General features: G+C 35.0%; 2 protein-coding genes across 3 annotated transcripts in view; both read left to right on the top strand.

The window, feature by feature from the left end:
• The window catches only part of LOC132552567 (sodium-dependent dopamine transporter-like), a 36,168-nt gene extending 32,372 nt beyond the window's left edge, over positions 1-3,796 (top strand). Inside the window, exons 10-15 of the mRNA XM_060216747.1 lie at positions 180-292; positions 609-737; positions 1,241-1,340; positions 1,912-2,012; positions 2,663-2,830; positions 3,692-3,796. Coding sequence (XP_060072730.1) covers positions 180-292; positions 609-737; positions 1,241-1,340; positions 1,912-2,012; positions 2,663-2,830; positions 3,692-3,796 — 716 coding nt within the window. The remainder of the gene's footprint in view (positions 1-179; positions 293-608; positions 738-1,240; positions 1,341-1,911; positions 2,013-2,662; positions 2,831-3,691) is intronic.
• Positions 3,797-15,296: 11,500 nt separating this feature from the next.
• On the top strand, positions 15,297-19,219 carry LOC132552570 (mitotic-spindle organizing protein 2B-like). Of its 2 annotated transcripts, none has more exons than XM_060216751.1 (3): positions 15,297-15,337; positions 17,195-17,355; positions 18,336-19,219. In XM_060216751.1, exons 2-3 carry the CDS (start codon positions 17,228-17,230, stop codon positions 18,658-18,660), a joined length of 453 nt encoding a protein of 150 aa, XP_060072734.1. In that variant the 5' UTR covers positions 15,297-15,337; positions 17,195-17,227; the 3' UTR covers positions 18,661-19,219. The 2 variants fall into 2 exon arrangements, with proteins under 2 accessions (XP_060072734.1, XP_060072733.1); XM_060216750.1 differs by lacking the exon at positions 15,297-15,337 and adding an exon at positions 15,763-15,891.
• Positions 19,220-19,977: the final 758 nt, after the last annotated feature.

Here is a 19,977-nt window from a genome sequence, read left to right as displayed (position 1 = left end):
ATTTCTATATAGTACGAAATTTTGGTAGAAAATTCAGTCGTGTGAAGTAAAAAAACAAACCAGAAAATTAAAGTTTTGAGACGAGTATGTGCAGTGTATGCATAATGTCACAATTTAAGCTTGATAACTTTCAGTGTGTTTAAACTGTGTCTCTCTTTGTTTTTGTTTTGAATCTACAGGCCCTGGCCTCGTTTTCGTAGTTTACCCAGAAGCCATTGCGACATTACCAGGAGCACCATTTTGGGCAATAATATTTTTCCTGATGTTGTTGACTCTTGGTTTGGACAGCTCGGTACGCTATGTTTTCAGTTCTGACATACATGAATACCAAGAGAATAAGTAATTCGTAACCTTTATCAAAATACATTCTTCAGACCTCAATTCTTCAAAAATCTTACATTGGGTTTTAAATAACTTTTATGATAAGATAAGTTTAAATATGATTCATAATTGTAATGTATTCATTATTTGTTTGTTTGTTTGTACTAAGGAGTTTGAGTGTTAGCTAGATTAATTTCGTTCTAAAAGTTCTGTACCACAAACATGGTTACTATAATTCAACTGGAGTTTGTTGGCCACATTCATACTCGTGTTTGTCTTTTTTACAGTTCGGCGGATCTGAGGCAATACTCACAGCTCTATCAGACGAATTTCCAATCCTGCGCAGACACAGAGAACTTTTTGTCGGGGCACTATTTTCCGTCTATTTCATAGTTGGTTTATCGTTCTGTACAGAGGTGTGTATTTCATGCAAAGGTGTTGTCAAAAGTAAACATGTTTGAAAACTGAAATTTAAATATATTTAGATGCAGTATTTACTTGTATTTATTTCAATTATTCGAAAAAAGGACACATAATTAGACAATCCATAAAAAAACCTTTTAATTATGACGTCACAATGGTGTAATGTAAATCTGTTTTATCGATATCATGACACCGTGTTATCAATATGATCATGGATTTTGAATTAAAATGATTGAAATCATCCCGCTTTCTACAACAAAACAATAACCTTACAAATCACACATCTTGGCTGACGTCGTTGCACAAGATCAAAATAACCTAAATTTAGACACATCGCCTGATACGACCGATTTGTAAATACAAGTAAAATTTTTTGATGATATTGCCGAATATCTTGCAGCGGTGATTATATATTTTCATTAGAATGTAACATAAACACAGTTGCATCACATTTAGCAAATCCCGAAACTACATGATGCTTTACTCTTTACTTCAGGGCGGAGCTCTTGTGGTACAACTGATGGACAAATTCGCTGCGGGATACTCCATATTGTGGGCAGTGTTTTTTGAGACTCTAGTTGTTTCTTGGGCGTACGGTAAATATCGTTGTCAGATTTCAACCTTTATCTTTAGATATGTTTTAACGGTAAGATGGAAGTGTCCTTTCAGAATGCGCATGTTACAAAGACTTTACAACTATCTTTTACTTTCAGACAAAAAAACAAAATCAGACAACGTACATCACGAAAGATTTTGCAAGTAATGTTACAAAAGATATAATACCATTATGAAATTGTGGAACTTGATAAACCCCCTCTTCTCGAGTCATTTTAATAATGTATTGTGGTATTTTTCCCTGATCTATATTATATCTCGGTAATGACAGTCGGACACTAAACGATTTTTTAAAATTGTTTATATTTCGTTTTCCCTGCTGGTGTTCTTAAATATAAAGAACATAAATTGCATTTTTCATTCATGATTTATTCAAACAAGGATCTATAAATAGTAAGTAAAACACTGTCATCAGGAAATCCGTTTGGAATTCGCGGTTGCCATTTAAAAAGTTTTCTGACTTTTTTGTTTTGTGACGTTGTAGATTTTAATTATGGTGAACATAGATATTAACATAAACCAGACTTACAGGACCTTAATCGATTTCTGTAGGTGTCGATCGATTCTCTGAAGACATTCGATTGATGGTCGGGTTTCCCCCGGGTCACTACTGGAGAATCTGCTGGAAGTACGTCGCTCCAGTGTTTTTACTGGTAAGTATGTCACCCCAGTATCACCGATCAGCTTTCCAGTAGTGTTTTGTCTTTGTATTTTATATAAATTAGTATGTAGTTACAACCAAACGTGAACAATAGTTAAACTGCCTTGAAAAAAAAATCAAAATTCCTTTTTACAACAAAATTTAACAAAAAAAAGTAAGCATTTTCATTTGCGAACATTTATTTTGGGCTCAATAATTTCCGAATGAACATTGTTTTTAACAAAGAAGGGGATTCTGCGATGTAATTAACTGAAAGTGTCATAATTTCTCGTTCAAACACGTTCACACAAAGAGAATGAAACTTTAAATCAATGTTTTCAGAACAAAGTGGTGTATGAAAATGTCTTGTATCATTGCCTCATGAATTAAATTCCTTAATCTAATTTTGGGGAAAATGTCAACTTTATTTAATTATGGAGCCAGGGCGCTTCCCGTCTAGATTTTGACTATATTTTCGACCAACTTGGTCTTTTCCTCATTCGCATCCTAGGTTTCAACACTTTAGGCCCTTAGCATTACTGAGAGTCCTAGAAGGGCGAAACAACTGTATGATGTAGTTTAACGTATTTCTCGGCGAAACTGTATTCAATTATTATTTTATTTGCGTGCCTTTCGTCCAATCGACATTTCGATATATTTCAGTTCATCATGATATTTGGCCTAGTGATGTACCAGCCCCTGACCTATGAAGACTACACCTATCCGTGGCCGGCTAACATGATCGGGTGGTGCGTTGCTCTATCCTCAATCTTATGTATACCAGGGTATGCAATCTATGGAATAGTAACAACTCCTGGTACCATTGCAGAGGTATGTTTACAATACTAGACAGCTGGTAGTTTTCACCGCTCAAAATGTTCGCTCTAATGAAACGAGCGAATTATATTTTAACGAAGGAAAATTTTGCGATCTGGATTTAAATGAACATTTAGTACACACGTATCTCAATAAATTTTCGCGGTCACGTTACCGTGACATAGCGAACATATCTTTTTCGCGGAAACAACCTGTTATATGATGTGAATAGGGAGTAACTATCTATGTACTTTTTGTGGTATGCAAAACATACCAGTACTTATTTGACATACTTAAAATGTATTTTCAAAAAGACTGACGTATTTTATTACAAACGAGCAAACATTTTGAAATTTGATTTATTCACAGCTATCAGACAAATTATACATATATTTCTTCTAAATTTTGGGTAACTATCATTGAAACATTTTGAGTTGTGACTGTACATAGCTGTTGTCACATTCATTGTATATATTATTGTGGAGAGGGCTCTTATAAGTTGTGATAACTTGTGCCCAATCCATTTGCTTTCGGCAATAAAATATGTTTAAACTAAAACATTTTACGCACACCGTTTATACTCGCTGACGTCATCACGACCCATTGACGTCATCACGACCCATTGGCGTCATCACGACACAATGACATCATCATGACTCACTGACGTCATCACAATTTAACTTGAGCCAAAGGTAGGTTCAGGTCTGTTGAGCAAAACGCATGTATATAATTTGGATGACTACGGTTGGAAATATTACAAGCTGTTGAAACATTATATACTTACATGAAACCATAATTCAACTTTAAGTACGTTTGAAGTTAAACCGTAAACTGTAGATAAAGTAATTCAAAAATGCATTTTTTTTTTCATTTCAGAGAATACAAATTTTGGTTACGCCTAAAAATGACAGAAACCGGCAGACGGCATCGAACTGGACTGACGTCAGATTGAATGGTGGGACAGTCGGAGATCGAGTATGAATCATTCTCATTATTCAAACGCCGTTGCACCAACAGGAATGGAAATCGTGCCTGAAACAGCATCTCTATTGTGGATCATCATGATGTCTAATCACAAGATAGATTATATAAATATCAATATGTATAATTTTCGTCTTCATCGTATATAAGACTTTTAAAGATGTCCAAGGGAAGGGGAGTAACTCATTCCTTTACACGACGAGAAATAGACAGCTTTCAGATTTTGGTAAGCCGTCTTACAGTGGAGATATATATATTTAAAGGGGGACAACTCCTTACTTCAAACATAAGTCTTCTTTTAAGGCTCCTCATCACTGAAAAATCGCAGTAGTGTTTATGAACACATATGTTCATTCCTACGAAAAGGTGACGAAGAAGACAGCAGAAGACAACCTTAATTTGATCAAGGGAGATAACCAAACTACGTCCCACAAAGGACGAACATTGTAGTAGCATTAGGCGTATAGATGTGTGTTGTAACTGTAGTACTATGCAGTTGTGTAGTTATGCAAAGGCCATTAGACTTTAGTCTTCAAATAGCATCATTTGCATCCAATATGACATCATTCATAATGTGACGTCATTTAAAAATTTGTTGTAAGCTGCGTCATTTACAATTATGCCATCAGGAATATTGTGTGACATAATTCAGAAATCTTTGTGTTCGGCTGTACTTGACATACAATCAGGTTTATGTGAAGTTTTTCGTTAACATTTAACGTTATTTGGAAGCATTGTGATCAATATCGTTGATAATATCACCGACACCCTGTCAGCTGTGACGTGCTTACAGACCGAGGCGTGACTTACGTACCACCATGACATCATCTGGATAACCTGACGTCATGTATACTCGATGTAATGCCATTCCTTTCTCTTTGTGTTGCTAAAGAATCGTGTGACCTAATTTGAATGATATTTATTGATTCCATATGACGTAATCATGACAAATATTACGTCATATGGACGTTACATACTACAGATTAAAATAGTCTTAATTTTCACTGGGTAGTTTGAATTCAGACTTATTTCCTATCTTACAGATTCTTACAAAACACATCCCCATAATATACTTTGGTTTACCTTCAACTAATAAAAAAATGATATGTTTTAAGATATACTCTGTAATTATGCCATCAGGTATTCGTGCTATTACAAGAGATGTAATTCTCGAGAGTGACCTTAATATATATATATTCGGGGGTAGAATAAAAATTTAATTGCCCCCTAAATATATAAATTGATAACCAAAATATTTGTCATTTCCCTGGCTTCCGCAAAGAATACCTCTCATTTGTTACAATCTTTGATAAATCAGAAAAAATGAACAAATGAGGTAGAAACTAGCAAACAGTAAATAAATAAATAAATAAATAGATAAAGCAAAACAAAATTGTGCAGTACGCTTTTGTTTCTACTGAGGATGAACATTACCATACATAACAGAATACTGAAGGACCAGGATTTTTAAGACTGTGTAAATGATATCAAAATCAGATAGCATACCTCCTTTGAAAAGGCAGGGGTCATAGACTTCAGTGTGTCAGTTTCACATCACGAATCGCATTTCCTTCTTAGGTTCGGGGAAAGTGAGAAAATATTATTGTCACATAATTTTGTGATATTTTACAACATACTTCAGAACAAATGTTTCATTTTGTGAAATTTGTGCATCAGTATATCGAAAAATTACATTATGAAAAACATGGCATGGAATAAACATGATTTAAAGAAGCATGTTTGACCGTCGTTTTATTCTATATTCATATATTCAATTGTTTGATCTAATAACTTTCATCGAATTTTGAAAATATGTTCTTGATTTGTTTTTCCTCAAAAAATCCATGTTTTGAATATCATGGTTTTCTATATTTTTGTGTCACGACTTATTGAAATGTAACTTCAAATCAACTATAATCTATTTCTATTCGATGTTTTTTTGAAAAAATTCACAAGTTTTTTTAAAAGTAAAATGAAAAATCTTGTTTATGTAAGCAGAAAATATATACAGTGATCAGTATTGATTAAATGAGAATTAATTTGCATAACAGTCGGTAAGATGCTGTCAAAAAGTATGAATATTCAGTATTAGGATTTATGGTACATGGTAAATATTCATTATCTGTTTATTTGATAACTTGTGACAATTTTTGTCTGTAGAAATCCTAAGATCTGGATGGATGATGTTGGTGGACAAATAAAATGAAATAAAAACAGGATGTATATGTATGCTTGTAAATGGTGTTGTAATGTTTGGTGTTTCTATAGATGATTATGTGACTTCGATGATACAATATTGTAATACTTTGTAAATACATTGATAAACAATGTAAATATATGTTTGTAATTTAAATATTGTAAGAGAATAGTATGATTATATATATATATATATAAATGTATCTGTATATGAAAGTTCATGTTTATACACGTTTATATGGATAATAAGCGATTTCAGAGGAAAGGTGACGTCATGAACTATGACGTCATTTCAGGGGTCATTGTACGCCATGAATTAACATTCACATCTTGACATAATTTCAAGAATACATGGCGTGAATGAATTCGAGATAACAACAATTTTAAGTTATATCTGCATAACATATACTGATCTACTGATATATACAAATGAATGACATTATTCAGGTCAACTAATATAAACTGGTTACAAATCTTTAACTCAGTGGTCAGAATTTCCACATATGTATATTTCATCCTCTGTTCTAAAGTAGGATGTTATGTATATTCATACATATGTTGTATACACTTACATATATAGATACAAATGCATGAACATTTGTCAAATTTTGTACCTATGAAAATCATCTAAGAAACCGAATGATTGCGTTTTGTACAAACATTCTATCGTGTTTTGCAGTAAAAGATCAAGTTGGTCAGACAAATTACATCGCATATTAACATGTTCTTAAATACTGAGGATTGTTTAATGATATTTTACACATAATCTGAACAGCTGTTCTGAGTAACTGATGACATGGAGTTATATACGCCGTAATCGATTTCATCAGAAAGCTGACACCTGTTGTCAGTTTCCTTTACTATCAGATAACATTTCGTGCTAGAGAATGATAGGAATCTATTAATTAATTTATCAATTTAAATTTAAATTTGATTTTAAATTAAAATTCTAATTTAAAAAAGATTATCATTTCTTTTTAAAAAAATATATCTATTCTCATTGCACTAAGATATCGTCTTAAGTTTTATAATGATGATATAACTTTCTTAGTTTAATAATTTGGAGCAGTTTCCTAGTCACTAGCAATTTTTTTTATCTGAAGCGAAGGTTTAATAAGTTGGTTTCCATCAAATGTGTCTCATATATACAAATTTATTTCAGGTTTTGTCTTATTTGGTATATGAATCAGTTTTGTTGGCTATTCAGTAACAGTATAAAACGATAGAATACAGTCGTACACCAGCTATTCAAAATGGCGTCGTCTTCACGTCAAACTATCTGACGTGACCTACGCGCTTATACCATTTGATACCTTGTTACCATTTCGAACGCCGATCTATATTATATTTGGATCGGTTTGTTAAAATTCTTTTTCCCCTTTTAAAATGTACACGTAATGAAAAATGAGTAATATTCCGTTAAATATCGTATGCAGCAAATATTCCAACATTTTCGGGTAATGAATTATCATATTTAGCGTAAAACTGCTAAATATCCCCTATGTATATCTTTATTTCGGTTGAAATATTGTAACAAATTAAGAAAGTACATATAAACTAAAACAATAGCATAGATATACCGATATTTACATAATCATTAATCACATATGCTTTTTGTTATAAGTTAAACTTTTCACTTTTTTATTATGAAGTCCTCATTTTATTGGAAATTTCACCATGTTAACGATTGCCAGCATCACAATTTCTACAATGAAAGTTATTCTGTTATATGCCTAAACATTGATAACATACATCAAATGCTTGATAAATGTTTATGAAAAACCTACCTTGTTTATATCCAATCTCATCATTTTGAAATTAAATATATGAAAACAAATCTTTAGACAATACACTTCTTCCTGCGTTAGAATTAGATACACTAAACTAAATGTCAAATTATGAATTCCCTTGTATCATACAGACTTTCCATCTTTCATGGGCTCAAAGGTGATGATATCGAGAGAAAAATAAGGACATGAATTGTGTAAACATAATATTTGTATCTAATAGCTATTATATAAGTGTATCGGTGAGGGAACTAATGTGGACTATTCCCTTCGTGATTGATTGAAATAGATTAGTGGATAGCTGTATATTGTATTAGTGATTTCAGTGACCCTATATATATATATAAACAACTGTGAAGCGTGTTGCGTGTTGATTTATATAGATATGTATCAGTAGAATATATAAGTGTCATATTATAGAATTTTGTACATCACACGGAATAAAAAAAAATCGTCAAAAATACTTACCATTTTCTTTGTTTTCGATTTCTCGTGTGAGGATGTTTAATGATTTCAGTGGCAAATATTGTGTTTCCTTGTGCGATATCAAGTTGCTTTGAAATGTATTTGAAGCTCGTTGGTTCTGTTTTTTTTTTTTTTTACCTTGCTCTCAGTTTGGAAAGTGACATTACATACTTTGATTGAATAAAGCTAACATGGCGGATGTCGTCTATAAAGCAGAAGACGTTTGCCCTTCTGAAACACCTGGTCTTATTTTCCTTGTACTTGTTCAAGGGGCTCCGGACTATTCTACTTTGATTTCCGTACATTACATTGCCTTCGAGTGTGATCTTTGATGTTGTGTTTTATTGTCGTTTTTGTATATATATATATCACTGAAAATATATTGACAGGTAAAATATTCACTGTATTTTTTAACTTGTCACTGCATTCGCATCGATTCTACTTCTCTAATTGACCGTTCGGTGTTACGAGCTGATATCACTCCGCAAACCACGTTACACGATGACCAGCAGCTGCGGGCTATCTCTACAAACAGTTACTATTTTTTATGAATCAAACATTTTGTAAATCAAATGAAACAGTTAACTTGTATTTTCAAATTTTCTGATAAAGGGAGGACATATTTAGGTTGTATAAGAAAATTAATCCTATCATCTTTTTCTCGTCACCTAAATTCAACTACTATTGTTACCAACATAGAAAGGGGCAGTCGGGATATGTATTTCAATAACAGTTATTTTCCTTCAGGTTTATTCCCGATTCCAAATGATTGATATTTCGTAATTAACTTTGACAACATTCAAATCACTAGTGATTTCTATCATTCTTCAATTATCATGTGGAAGAGGTTTTTAAAAATCTTCAATGAACAAGAAATATAAACTATGAAATCATGTATTTTCATTTATTTTAATTTCGTGGGTAGATTAAGCTCAATTATTTAGTTCGATTTATACAACATGGAAGTAAAAAATTGTTCTCAATTGAGTTCTCATCAAATCAATGAAAATAAATCCTCCTCGAAAATTAATGATTGAACAGTAGAATGTTGACCTGACTAGATATACACACTCATTTGAACAGTATAATGTTGGTGTGACTAGATATTCACACTCATTTGAACAGTATAATGTTGACCTGACTAGATATAAACATTCATTTGAACAGTATAATGTTGGTGTGACTAGATATTCACACTCATTTGAACAGTATAATGTTGGTGTGACTAGATATTCACACTCATTTGAACAGTATAATGTTGGTCTGACTAAATATTCACACTCATTCAACACTCCTTTGAACAGTATAATGTTGGTCTGTCAGATATTTACACTCATTTGAACATTATAATGTTGGTGTGACTAGATATAAACATTCATTTGAACAGTATAATGTTGGTGTGACTAGATATTCACACTCATTTGAACAGTATAATGGTGACCTGACTAGATATTCACACTCATTTGAACAGTATAATGTTGGTCTGACTAGATATTCACACTCATTTGAACAGTATAATGTTGGTGTGACTAGATATTCACACTCATTTGAACAGTATAATGTTGGTGTGACTAGATATTCACACTCATTTGAACAGTATAATGTTGACCTGACTAGATATAAACATTCATTTGAACAGTATAATGTTGGTGTGACTAGATATTCACACTCATTTGAACAGTATAATGTTGGTGTGACTAGATATTCACACTCATTTGAACAGTATAATGTTGGTCTGACTAAATATTCACACTCATTCAACACTCCTTTGAACAGTATAATGTTGGTCTGTCAGATATTTACACTCATTTGAACATTATAATGTTGGTGTGACTAGATATAAACATTCATTTGAACAGTATAATGTTGGTGTGACTAGATATTCACACTCATTTGAACAGTATAATGGTGACCTGACTAGATATTCACACTCATTTGAACAGTATAATGTTGGTGTGACTAGATATTCACACTCATTTGAACAGTATAATGTTGGTGTGACTAGATATTCACACTCATTTAAACAGTATAATGTTGGTCTGACTAGATATTCACACTCATTTAACACTCATTTGAACAGTATAATGTTGGTCTGACTAGATATTCACACTCATTTGAACAGTATAATGTTGACCTGACTAGATATTCACACTCATTTGAACAGTATAATGTTGGTGTGACTAGATATTCACACTCATTTGAACAGTATAATGTTGGTGTGACTAGATATTCACACTCATTTGAACAGTATAATGTTGGTGTGACTAGATATTCACACTCATTTGAACAGTATAATGTTGACCTGACTAGATATTCACACTCATTTGAACAGTATAATGTTGGTGTGACTAGATATTCACACTCATTTGAACAGTATAATGTTGGTGTGACTAGATATTCACACTCATTTGAACAGTATAATGTTGGTGTGACTAGATATTCACACTCATTTGAACAGTATAATGTTGGTGTGACTAGATATACACACTCATTTGAACAGTATAATGTTGGTGTGACTAGATATTCACACTCATTTGAACAGTATAATGTTGGTGTGACTAGATATAAACATTCATTTGAACAGTATAATGTTGGTGTGACTAGATATTCACACTCATTTGAACAGTATAATGTTGGTGTGACTAGATATACACACTTATTTGAACAGTATAATGTTGGTCACACTAGATATTCAAATTCATTTGAACAGTATAATGTTGGTGTGACTAGATATTCACACTCATTTAAACAGTATAATGTTAACCTAACTAGATATTCACACTCATTTGAACAGTATAATGTTGGTGTGACTAGATATTCACACTCATTTAAACAGTATAATGTTAACCTAACTAGATATTCACACTCATTTGAACAGTATAATGTTGGTGTAACTAGATATTCACACTCATTTGAACAGTATAATGTTGGTCTGACTAGATATTCACACTCATTTAAACAGTATAATGTTAACCTAACTAGATATTCACACTCATTTGAACAGTATAATGTTGGTGTGACTAGATATTCAAACTCATTTGAACAGTATAATGATGGTGTGACTAGATATACAAACTCATTTGAACAGTATAATGTTGGTGTGACTAGATATACACACTCATTTGAACAGTATAATGTTGGTGTGACTAGATATACACACTCATTTGAACAGTATAATGTTGGTGTCACTAGATACTCACACTCATTTGAACAGTATAATGTTGGTATGACTAGATATTCACACTCATTTAACACTCATTTGAACAGTATAATGTTGGTGTGACTAGATATTCACACTCATTTGAACAGTATAATGTTGGTCTGACTAGATATTCACACTCATTTGAACAGTATAATGTTGTTCCGACTAGATATTCACAGTCATTTGAACAGTATAATGTTGTTCCGACTAGATATTCACACTCATTTGAACAGTATAATGTTGGTGTGACTAGATATTCACTTTTATTTGAACAGTATCATGTAGTCACCTACCATCACCTCAAATTCACAACGTCACCATCACCTCAACATCACAACGTCACCATCACCTCAACATCACAACGTCACCATCACCTCAACACCACAACGTCAACTCAATATCACAACGTCACCATCACCTCAACATTACAACGTCATCATCACCTCAACATCACAATGTCACCTCAACATCACAACGTCATCATCACCTCAACATCACAACGTCAACTCAACATCACAACGTCACCATCACCTTAACATCACAATGTCACCTCAACATCACAACGTCACCATCACCTCAACATCACAACGTCACCATCACCTCAACATCACAACGTCAACTCAACATCACAACGTCAGCATCACCTCAACATCACAACGTCACCATCACCTTAACATCACAATGTCACCTCAACATCACAACGTCACCATCACCGCAACATCACAACGTCACCATCACCTATACATCACAACGTCACCATCACCTCAACATCACAACGTCAACTCAACATGACAACGTCATCATCACCGCAACATCACAACGTCATCATCACCGCAACATCACAACGTCAGCATCACCTCAACATCACAACATCACCATTACCTCAACATCACAACGTCACCATTACCCCAACATCACAACGTCACCATCACCTCAAAATCACAACGTCAACTCAACATCACAACGTCAGCATCACCTCAACATCACAACGTCACCATCACCTCAACATCACAACGTCACCATCACCTCAACATCACAACGTCACCATCACCTCAACATCACAACGTCAACTCAACATCACAACGTCACCATCACCTCAACATCACAACGTCAGCATCACCTCAACATCACAACGTCACCATCATATCAACATCACAACGTCACCATCACCTCAACATCACAACGTCACCATCACCTCAACATCACAACGTCAACTCAACATCACAACGTCAGCATCACCTCAACATCACAACGTCACCATCACCTCAAAATCACAACGTCAACTCAACATCACAACGTCACCATCACCTCAACATCACAACGTCACCATCACCTCAACATCACAACGTCACCATCACCTCAACATCACAACGTCACCATCATATCAACATCATAACGTCACCATCACCTCAACATCACAACGTCAACTCAACATCACAACGTCAGCATCACCTCAACATCACAACGTCACCATCACCTATACATCACAACGTCACTATCACCTCAACATCACAACGTCAACTCAACATCACAACGTCACCATCACCTCAACATCACATCGTCACCATCACCTCAACATCACAACGTCACCATCACCTCAACATCACAACGTCACCATCACCTCAACATCACAACGTCACCATCACCTCAACATCACAACGTCAGCATCACCTCAACATCACAACGTCACCATCACCTCAACATCACAACGTCACCATCACCTCAACATCACAACGTCAGCATCATATCAACATCACAACGTCAGCATCACCTCAACATCACAACGTCACCATCACCTCAACATCACAACGTCAGCATCATCTCAACATCACAACGTCACCATCATATCAACATCACAACGTCACCATCACCTCAACATCACAACGTCACCATCACCTCAACATCACAACGTCAACTCAACATCACAACGTCAGCATCACCTCAACATCACAACGTCACCATCACCTCAACATCACAACGTCACCATCACCTCAACATCACAACGTCACCATCACCTCAACATCACAACGTCACCATCATATCAACATCACAACGTCACCATCACCTCAACATCACAACGTCAACTCAACATCACAACGTCAGCATCACCTCAACATCACAACGTCACCATCACCTCAACATCACAACGTCACTATCACCTCAACATCACAACGACAACTAAACATCACAACGTCAGCATCACCTCAACATCACAACGTCACCATCACCTCAACATCACAACGTCAACTCAACATCACAACGTCACCATCACCTCAACATCACAACGTCAACTCAACATCACAACGTCACCATCACCTCAACATCACAACGTCACCATCACCTCAACATCACAACGACAACTAAACATCACAACGTCAGCATCACCTCAACATCACAACGTCACCATGACCTCAACATCACAACGTCAACTCAACATCACAACGTCACCATCACCTCAACATCACAACGTCACCATCACCTCAACATCACATCGTCACCATCACCTCAACATCACAACGTCACCATCACCTCAACATCACAACGTCACCATCACCTCAACATCACAACGTGAACATCACATCAACATCACAACGTCAGCATCACCTCAACATCACAACGTCACCATCATATCAACATCACAACGTGAACATCACATCAACATCACAACGTCAGCATCACCTCAACATTACAACGTCACCATCACATCACAACGTCACCATCATATCAACATCACAACGTGAACATCACATCAACATCACAACGTCAGCATCACCTCAACATCACAACGTCACCATCACCTCAACATCACAACGTGAACATCACATCAACATCACAACGTCAGCATCACCTCAACATCACAACGTCACCATCACATTACAACGTCAACTCAACATCACAACATCACTTCAACATTACACAGTCAGTATTCTATTTCCTTCTCAATTTGGCCATTTATTTTATCTGCTCCGCTATTCTGTGATATGAAGATGGGCGTGTTTGGTGCTCCTTAGGGTTAAAATGTATACATGAGGGCATTTAATCCGGTTTTTTTTTTATTTCACTTTCACTGATGAAGTGAGCGGCCTCTGACAATTATCTTGAAATGCACACATATATATATCACATCAAGCTGGACACTTACGTACATAACATTTATATACTGCGGACTACAGACAATGTGGTAACATCGATACAATTAACGTCACGCGAACACCCTTATTACCCTAAATGATGATACCATTGTAGCCTTGTCCTCATTTGGGAATGTGACATATAAGATGTACATGGTTTGTAGCGTCGATGCAAAAGAAGGCGCTGAACGTTACAGAACACCGGAAGTTATTTCATTTTTTCAAGTTTCCGTGTAAATCCTTACTTTATTAATATTTTGTCCCAATATCATCGAATTTTAGTTTGAATTAAGAGGATGTTGGCACGTCAGTATTTTCTTTTTTTGTTTTTGTTAATATTCGTTCAGGCTCAATCAATTTTTGATATTGAATAGTTCTTGAATGACTATATACAGCTCATGATTCGTCTTTTCAAATGTTTATTTGTAAATAAACGTATCTGAATACGAAAGGAATAAATCACGTTTCATCAAAATTGAAAATTTCACGAAGATCATGAACGATACTACCACACTGCAATAAGAGGTCCTGACAGTAGACCTTGCCATTTAACCGCTTACAATATTAAAAATCAAATCCTTGTAAAACAGATGACTATAAAACAGATTTTCAAACCCAGAATCATTTTGGAATACTGTATTTACGAACGCATTCACGTCATGACTTTAGTTCAATCAATGTGCAATTATTTGAAAATATATACTATTGTTAATGGCATAAGCGGCGTTTGTGGATACCAGATTCGACGGCAATGATTTCCGTGAGTATTTTCATTGTATTTTGGTGTCGAAAGAAAAGCTTGGTAAATATGATATCACAATGTTGGAAAAACAGTCTTTCGTTGTTCTTTCCTAACCTGTAAAGGTCATTCTAAGCCCTATCGCTTGACATAGTGAAACGAAGGGCAGTACATTCTGGAGATCACAATTGGTAAATAGCTTAGCTTAGTATAGCTTAGTAGTTACTGAACGGAGACCTTATGTCTCTATGTTCAGATCCGAAACCTTGTCACAATCCATTGGTTTAGTGTTGTCACTTCTGGTTGGAATAAAGATGTTATATGTTCTATCTACACTTTTCCAACTTTTATCAAGTCTGTTTTCAAATGAGTTCAAAGTTGGCGCCTGTACGATATCTACTGGTAGAGAGTTCCAATCATTTACACCCTGTGAGAGAAAGAAAACTTCCTGAGATCCAGACGTGATCTAGCTTTTTCCAGGCTGTAAGAATTCCCCCTTGTTCTTTTGTTCTGAACTCTGCTGATTAAAGTAACAGATCCTTCGTTGTCATACAAACTCTCAAGATCTTGAAAAGGTAGGCAATGTGGAAGGATAAACATGTACGTTCAGTTATTATAATATGCTACATTTCTGTCACATGCAGCTGACATGCACAGGAGTTTAGACTATCATAGAAATAGGATGTATTTATAAAGACACGTGCAAACATATGCCATTTTAGTAGTATAATAGCTGTTTCATATATAAAATGCCCTGTACCTGTGGTTAAAGCCATGCTGAATTGTTGATAATATCCCTCAGTGACATGACTTTAACCCAACTTTTGGGATAGTGTGAAACTCCTGTCAGAGTTTAGCTTGGCATATTTAGAAATATTGGTTACTTTGGTCTGATAGAAATCCTTTTTAAGGTCTTCACGCTGAAAGATAACCATATACATTTAGTACTGAATTATGCGATTGAAGCAAAAAAATACATGACAAGACTAGTACTGATGCGACATCTTCTGATCTGGGAACTCTAGACAGACATGGTCTATCAATATTATATATGTACCTGGATTTTAGAGACAGAAATTTTCTGTTCAGTACCTGTCCCCACTAGGGTTCAAACTGGCAATGCCCTCAATCCTAACACTCTACCAAGGACATAGACATGCATACTCTGATGAATCAAAGATGCCACATCATTTTATTATCTTTTTAGTTCAGTGGTGATCAGGTGGAAGTTAAATTCAATTTATTGCAATCATGATGAATATTCCTGGGATGGAAAGTACTGTTACTTATTAATACTGAAATAAAAATTGATGCAAGTTTTAGGCCTTCTTCAGTCGATTCTGAAATTATTGATTGTAACAATACATCTGTTAAAAGTTGCACAACGATCACATTTAGAATCTGTCAGAAAGACATACATAGATTTAATTGTCAACTTTTGTTGTAGATGTGGTTTAATCCTGGAAAACTTCTAGTTAGGACTCATACAGATAGTAATCCTTACTGTAAATAAGGCTCCTCTTGTTTATACAAGGTTTATGTATTTACTGTATAAAGGATGATTAAATATACAACGTCTTTGTGACCTAGCAGGCTTTACTTCACAACCCTCAGCTACTGGCCGATGGCTAGCAGTTTGAAAAGTAAAGATGAATTTGTGATGTATTATAAATGCAATTATGGATTCATTCTAGTCTGGCAATGTCTCCATCTGCTGCTCGACTGTGGGTTAATATAAATCTGTAGAATTTTGGAGTAGTTTCTGATAATACATCTTATTTAAATTGTCCATAATAAGTATACATTTGTATGTTATAGACTAAGAATCAAATCTATGGTTTATAACTGTTTTGTGTATTTTATAATTATATTTTTCAGTGAAATGACTTAAAATCACAAATATATCTGACAATGTCACTTCGAACTCCAACCACCATGCATTTTACTCTGTTGAGTAAAAATGTTCTGTCACCAGAGGAACAGGAGCTGTATGAACTAGCAGATCTGGCAGGTGTTGTTGTAGATCCATCAGTCTTCAAGTACGTAAAATATTGAACCATATGCACATATACACTGAAGTGGTCCCTCAGTATGCAAATATTATAAAACAACAAAAAGTTAAGACTGGTCACAAGGCCTTCCTTCTTTACCTGCCTTCTTCAGCTTCTTTACACCTGAAGATGCCAACAAAAGCAGGTCTTGGAAAGTCTTTGTGGTTTTGGTTATTTACTCATTTTTTCTCCATTTCAATTTTATCTACCAGGGCTCTCGATCTGCCAGATTTGGGGATGATGTTCGACCCCATTCCAAATGCAAAATAGTATCATTTTTTCCCAATTTAGACCCCAAGTTTTCCCAATTCTAAGGAAAACCATTATTTTTCCCAATTCTAAGGGCCCCGGGCCCCAGTCCCAAAATGGGGTGTTAGAGCCCTGTCTACATTGAATATCATTTATATTTTATCTTATTAATTTATTATATTTCACATGACTGAACATCAATACTGTCTACGTGAAATAAATAGCAGAATACCTGGTATAACTTTGATATTCATAAGTGTAAAAACACACAAGTCATTTCAAAGCAGTTCTGTAATCAGTCCTACAAATGAAATATATTCAGCAATTTTGAAAAAGAAGTCCTAAAGCATTGAATGTATAGTTGATGTGATACACAAATGATAATGCAATATTCAACATTTTAAATTATACTGCACTTGAAAACCAACTTAGTATAAGGTGTACATGCTATTTAATAAGATTTGTCGACAATATGCCAGTCTGAGTATGAACAGTATAAAAATTCCTGAATACAAATTCAGATATTTTTCCATAGACCAAAGTGAAAGTAACACGATGAGAGATGAGGATAAAAACTTCACATACCCTGTCCATTCTGTATGATATGCACAAAACTTAAATGGTTACGTTGTTAGTTCTACATGTCATTGCCATTTCTGTATTTACATTTCTCATTTTACAATCTGTAATCTGAAAGGTTTTATGATTATCTGTCTCAGAATCGTCCTTGACCTCCTTAAGATGAATGTGGCCCCAACAGCCGTGCTGCAGATGCTGAAGTCAATGTGTGGTCAGAGACGGAAGAAAGCTCAAACTGTAGGGGGTGATCATTCAGCTCCAGATCCATCCTCACATCTCCCTGCCCGTTCCCGGGACGAAGGAAAATCTCAACATTCTTCTCATCGTGTCCGGTCAGGAAGCCCAGATATGACTTCCAATATCCCAGCCCGGACCAGGGACGAGGGAAAATCTCTTCATTCTTCACATCGTGTCCGGTCAGGAAGTCATGGACGGACATCATCTCGGTCAGACCCCAGAAAATGATTCACACTACAATCCCTAGCCATTTACATTATTCTCAAGTAGGAGCGGAAGATATTGAAATCAGTGTAAAACTGGCTCATTTTAGGTGTATAAGATAGGTTTGTCTCCGCTACAGTCCTCTTCACTAGAAAGTCAAAGGAGTGACGTTTCTTGGCAATTTTGAGAAACAGAACCTCAAGTGTGAATGACTCCTTGAAAGTTGAACAAACTTCTGTTTTATGATGGCAAAGCTTTGAAGGTTTCTTTTGATTATATGAAAAAGGTTGCAAGATATTGATGAGAAAGTGTGAAACATGACTTTTGTCAGTGTATATTGGGAGCGACATATTGACACTGTAAATTTCATCAATCATTGTATTGAAAATATCAGACATGAAGATCTTTTCAATGTTAAGGGAATGTGATATACACATTGATATAAATGGATTTCATTTATTCATACAAGTCCAGAGTGGCTGTTTGAATATGTCGGTCTAATCATAAAAGTATTAAGGATGGAAATATGATCTGATATGTATGATTATACAGGTAAATATTTTAAATAAAGTTTTATATTTCACACTTTTGTTTCCTTCATTTAAAGAAATGTCAGTGCTGACACACCAAGGAAGAACGCTATCCTCTGGGGCCCAAATTTAGATTTAAATTTTGTATAGTGTATAATCTTCAATGGGTTTAAGACATGTACATGGAGATCAGAGATATACAATTCTAATCCCATTTTGGCCCACACTCTCTCAAGTCGTGGTGCTGTGACCAAGATCTGAACCTCCAAACTCCAGAGGGATTCATCCATCAAAGCTGTGTGGTCTCCTTTATTTGTGTAGCATTTAAATCATATAAGAAACTGTCAAACTGCATGAAAATCTGTCACACTTGTACAACCGGCTTAAATAAAATGTTAGGAGGGAAACATCTCTCGTTGATCAAATAAAATGTTAGGAGGGAAACATCTCTCCGTGATCAAATAAAATGTTAGGAGGGAAACATCTCTCCGTGATCAAATAAAATGTTAGGAGGGAAACATCTCTCCGTGATCAAATAAAATGTTAGGAGGGAAACATCTCTCCGTGATCAAATAAAATGTTACGAGGGAAACATTTCTCCGTTGATCAAATAAAATGTTAGGAGGGAAACATCTCTCCGTTGATCAAATAAAATGTTAGGAGGGAAACATCTCAGACTTTGACTATTAAACTGTTGTAAATGTAGAATTCCATGCATTTGTTTTCCCAAGGAAAGATAGAAATAGCAAACCAATATGACAGGCTAAATGATTTATATGAATTGCTTTATACTGAAAACTTAATAAATGCT

Source organism: Ylistrum balloti, unplaced genomic scaffold, assembly GCF_031769215.1.
Source record: "Ylistrum balloti isolate Yb309-2 unplaced genomic scaffold, AGI_CSIRO_Ybal_v1 Utg370258, whole genome shotgun sequence".
Lineage (NCBI taxonomy): Eukaryota > Metazoa > Mollusca > Bivalvia > Pectinida > Pectinidae > Ylistrum > Ylistrum balloti.
The sequence above is the reverse complement of the archived record's forward strand: the minus strand, read 5'-3'. Positions and strand labels throughout refer to the sequence as shown.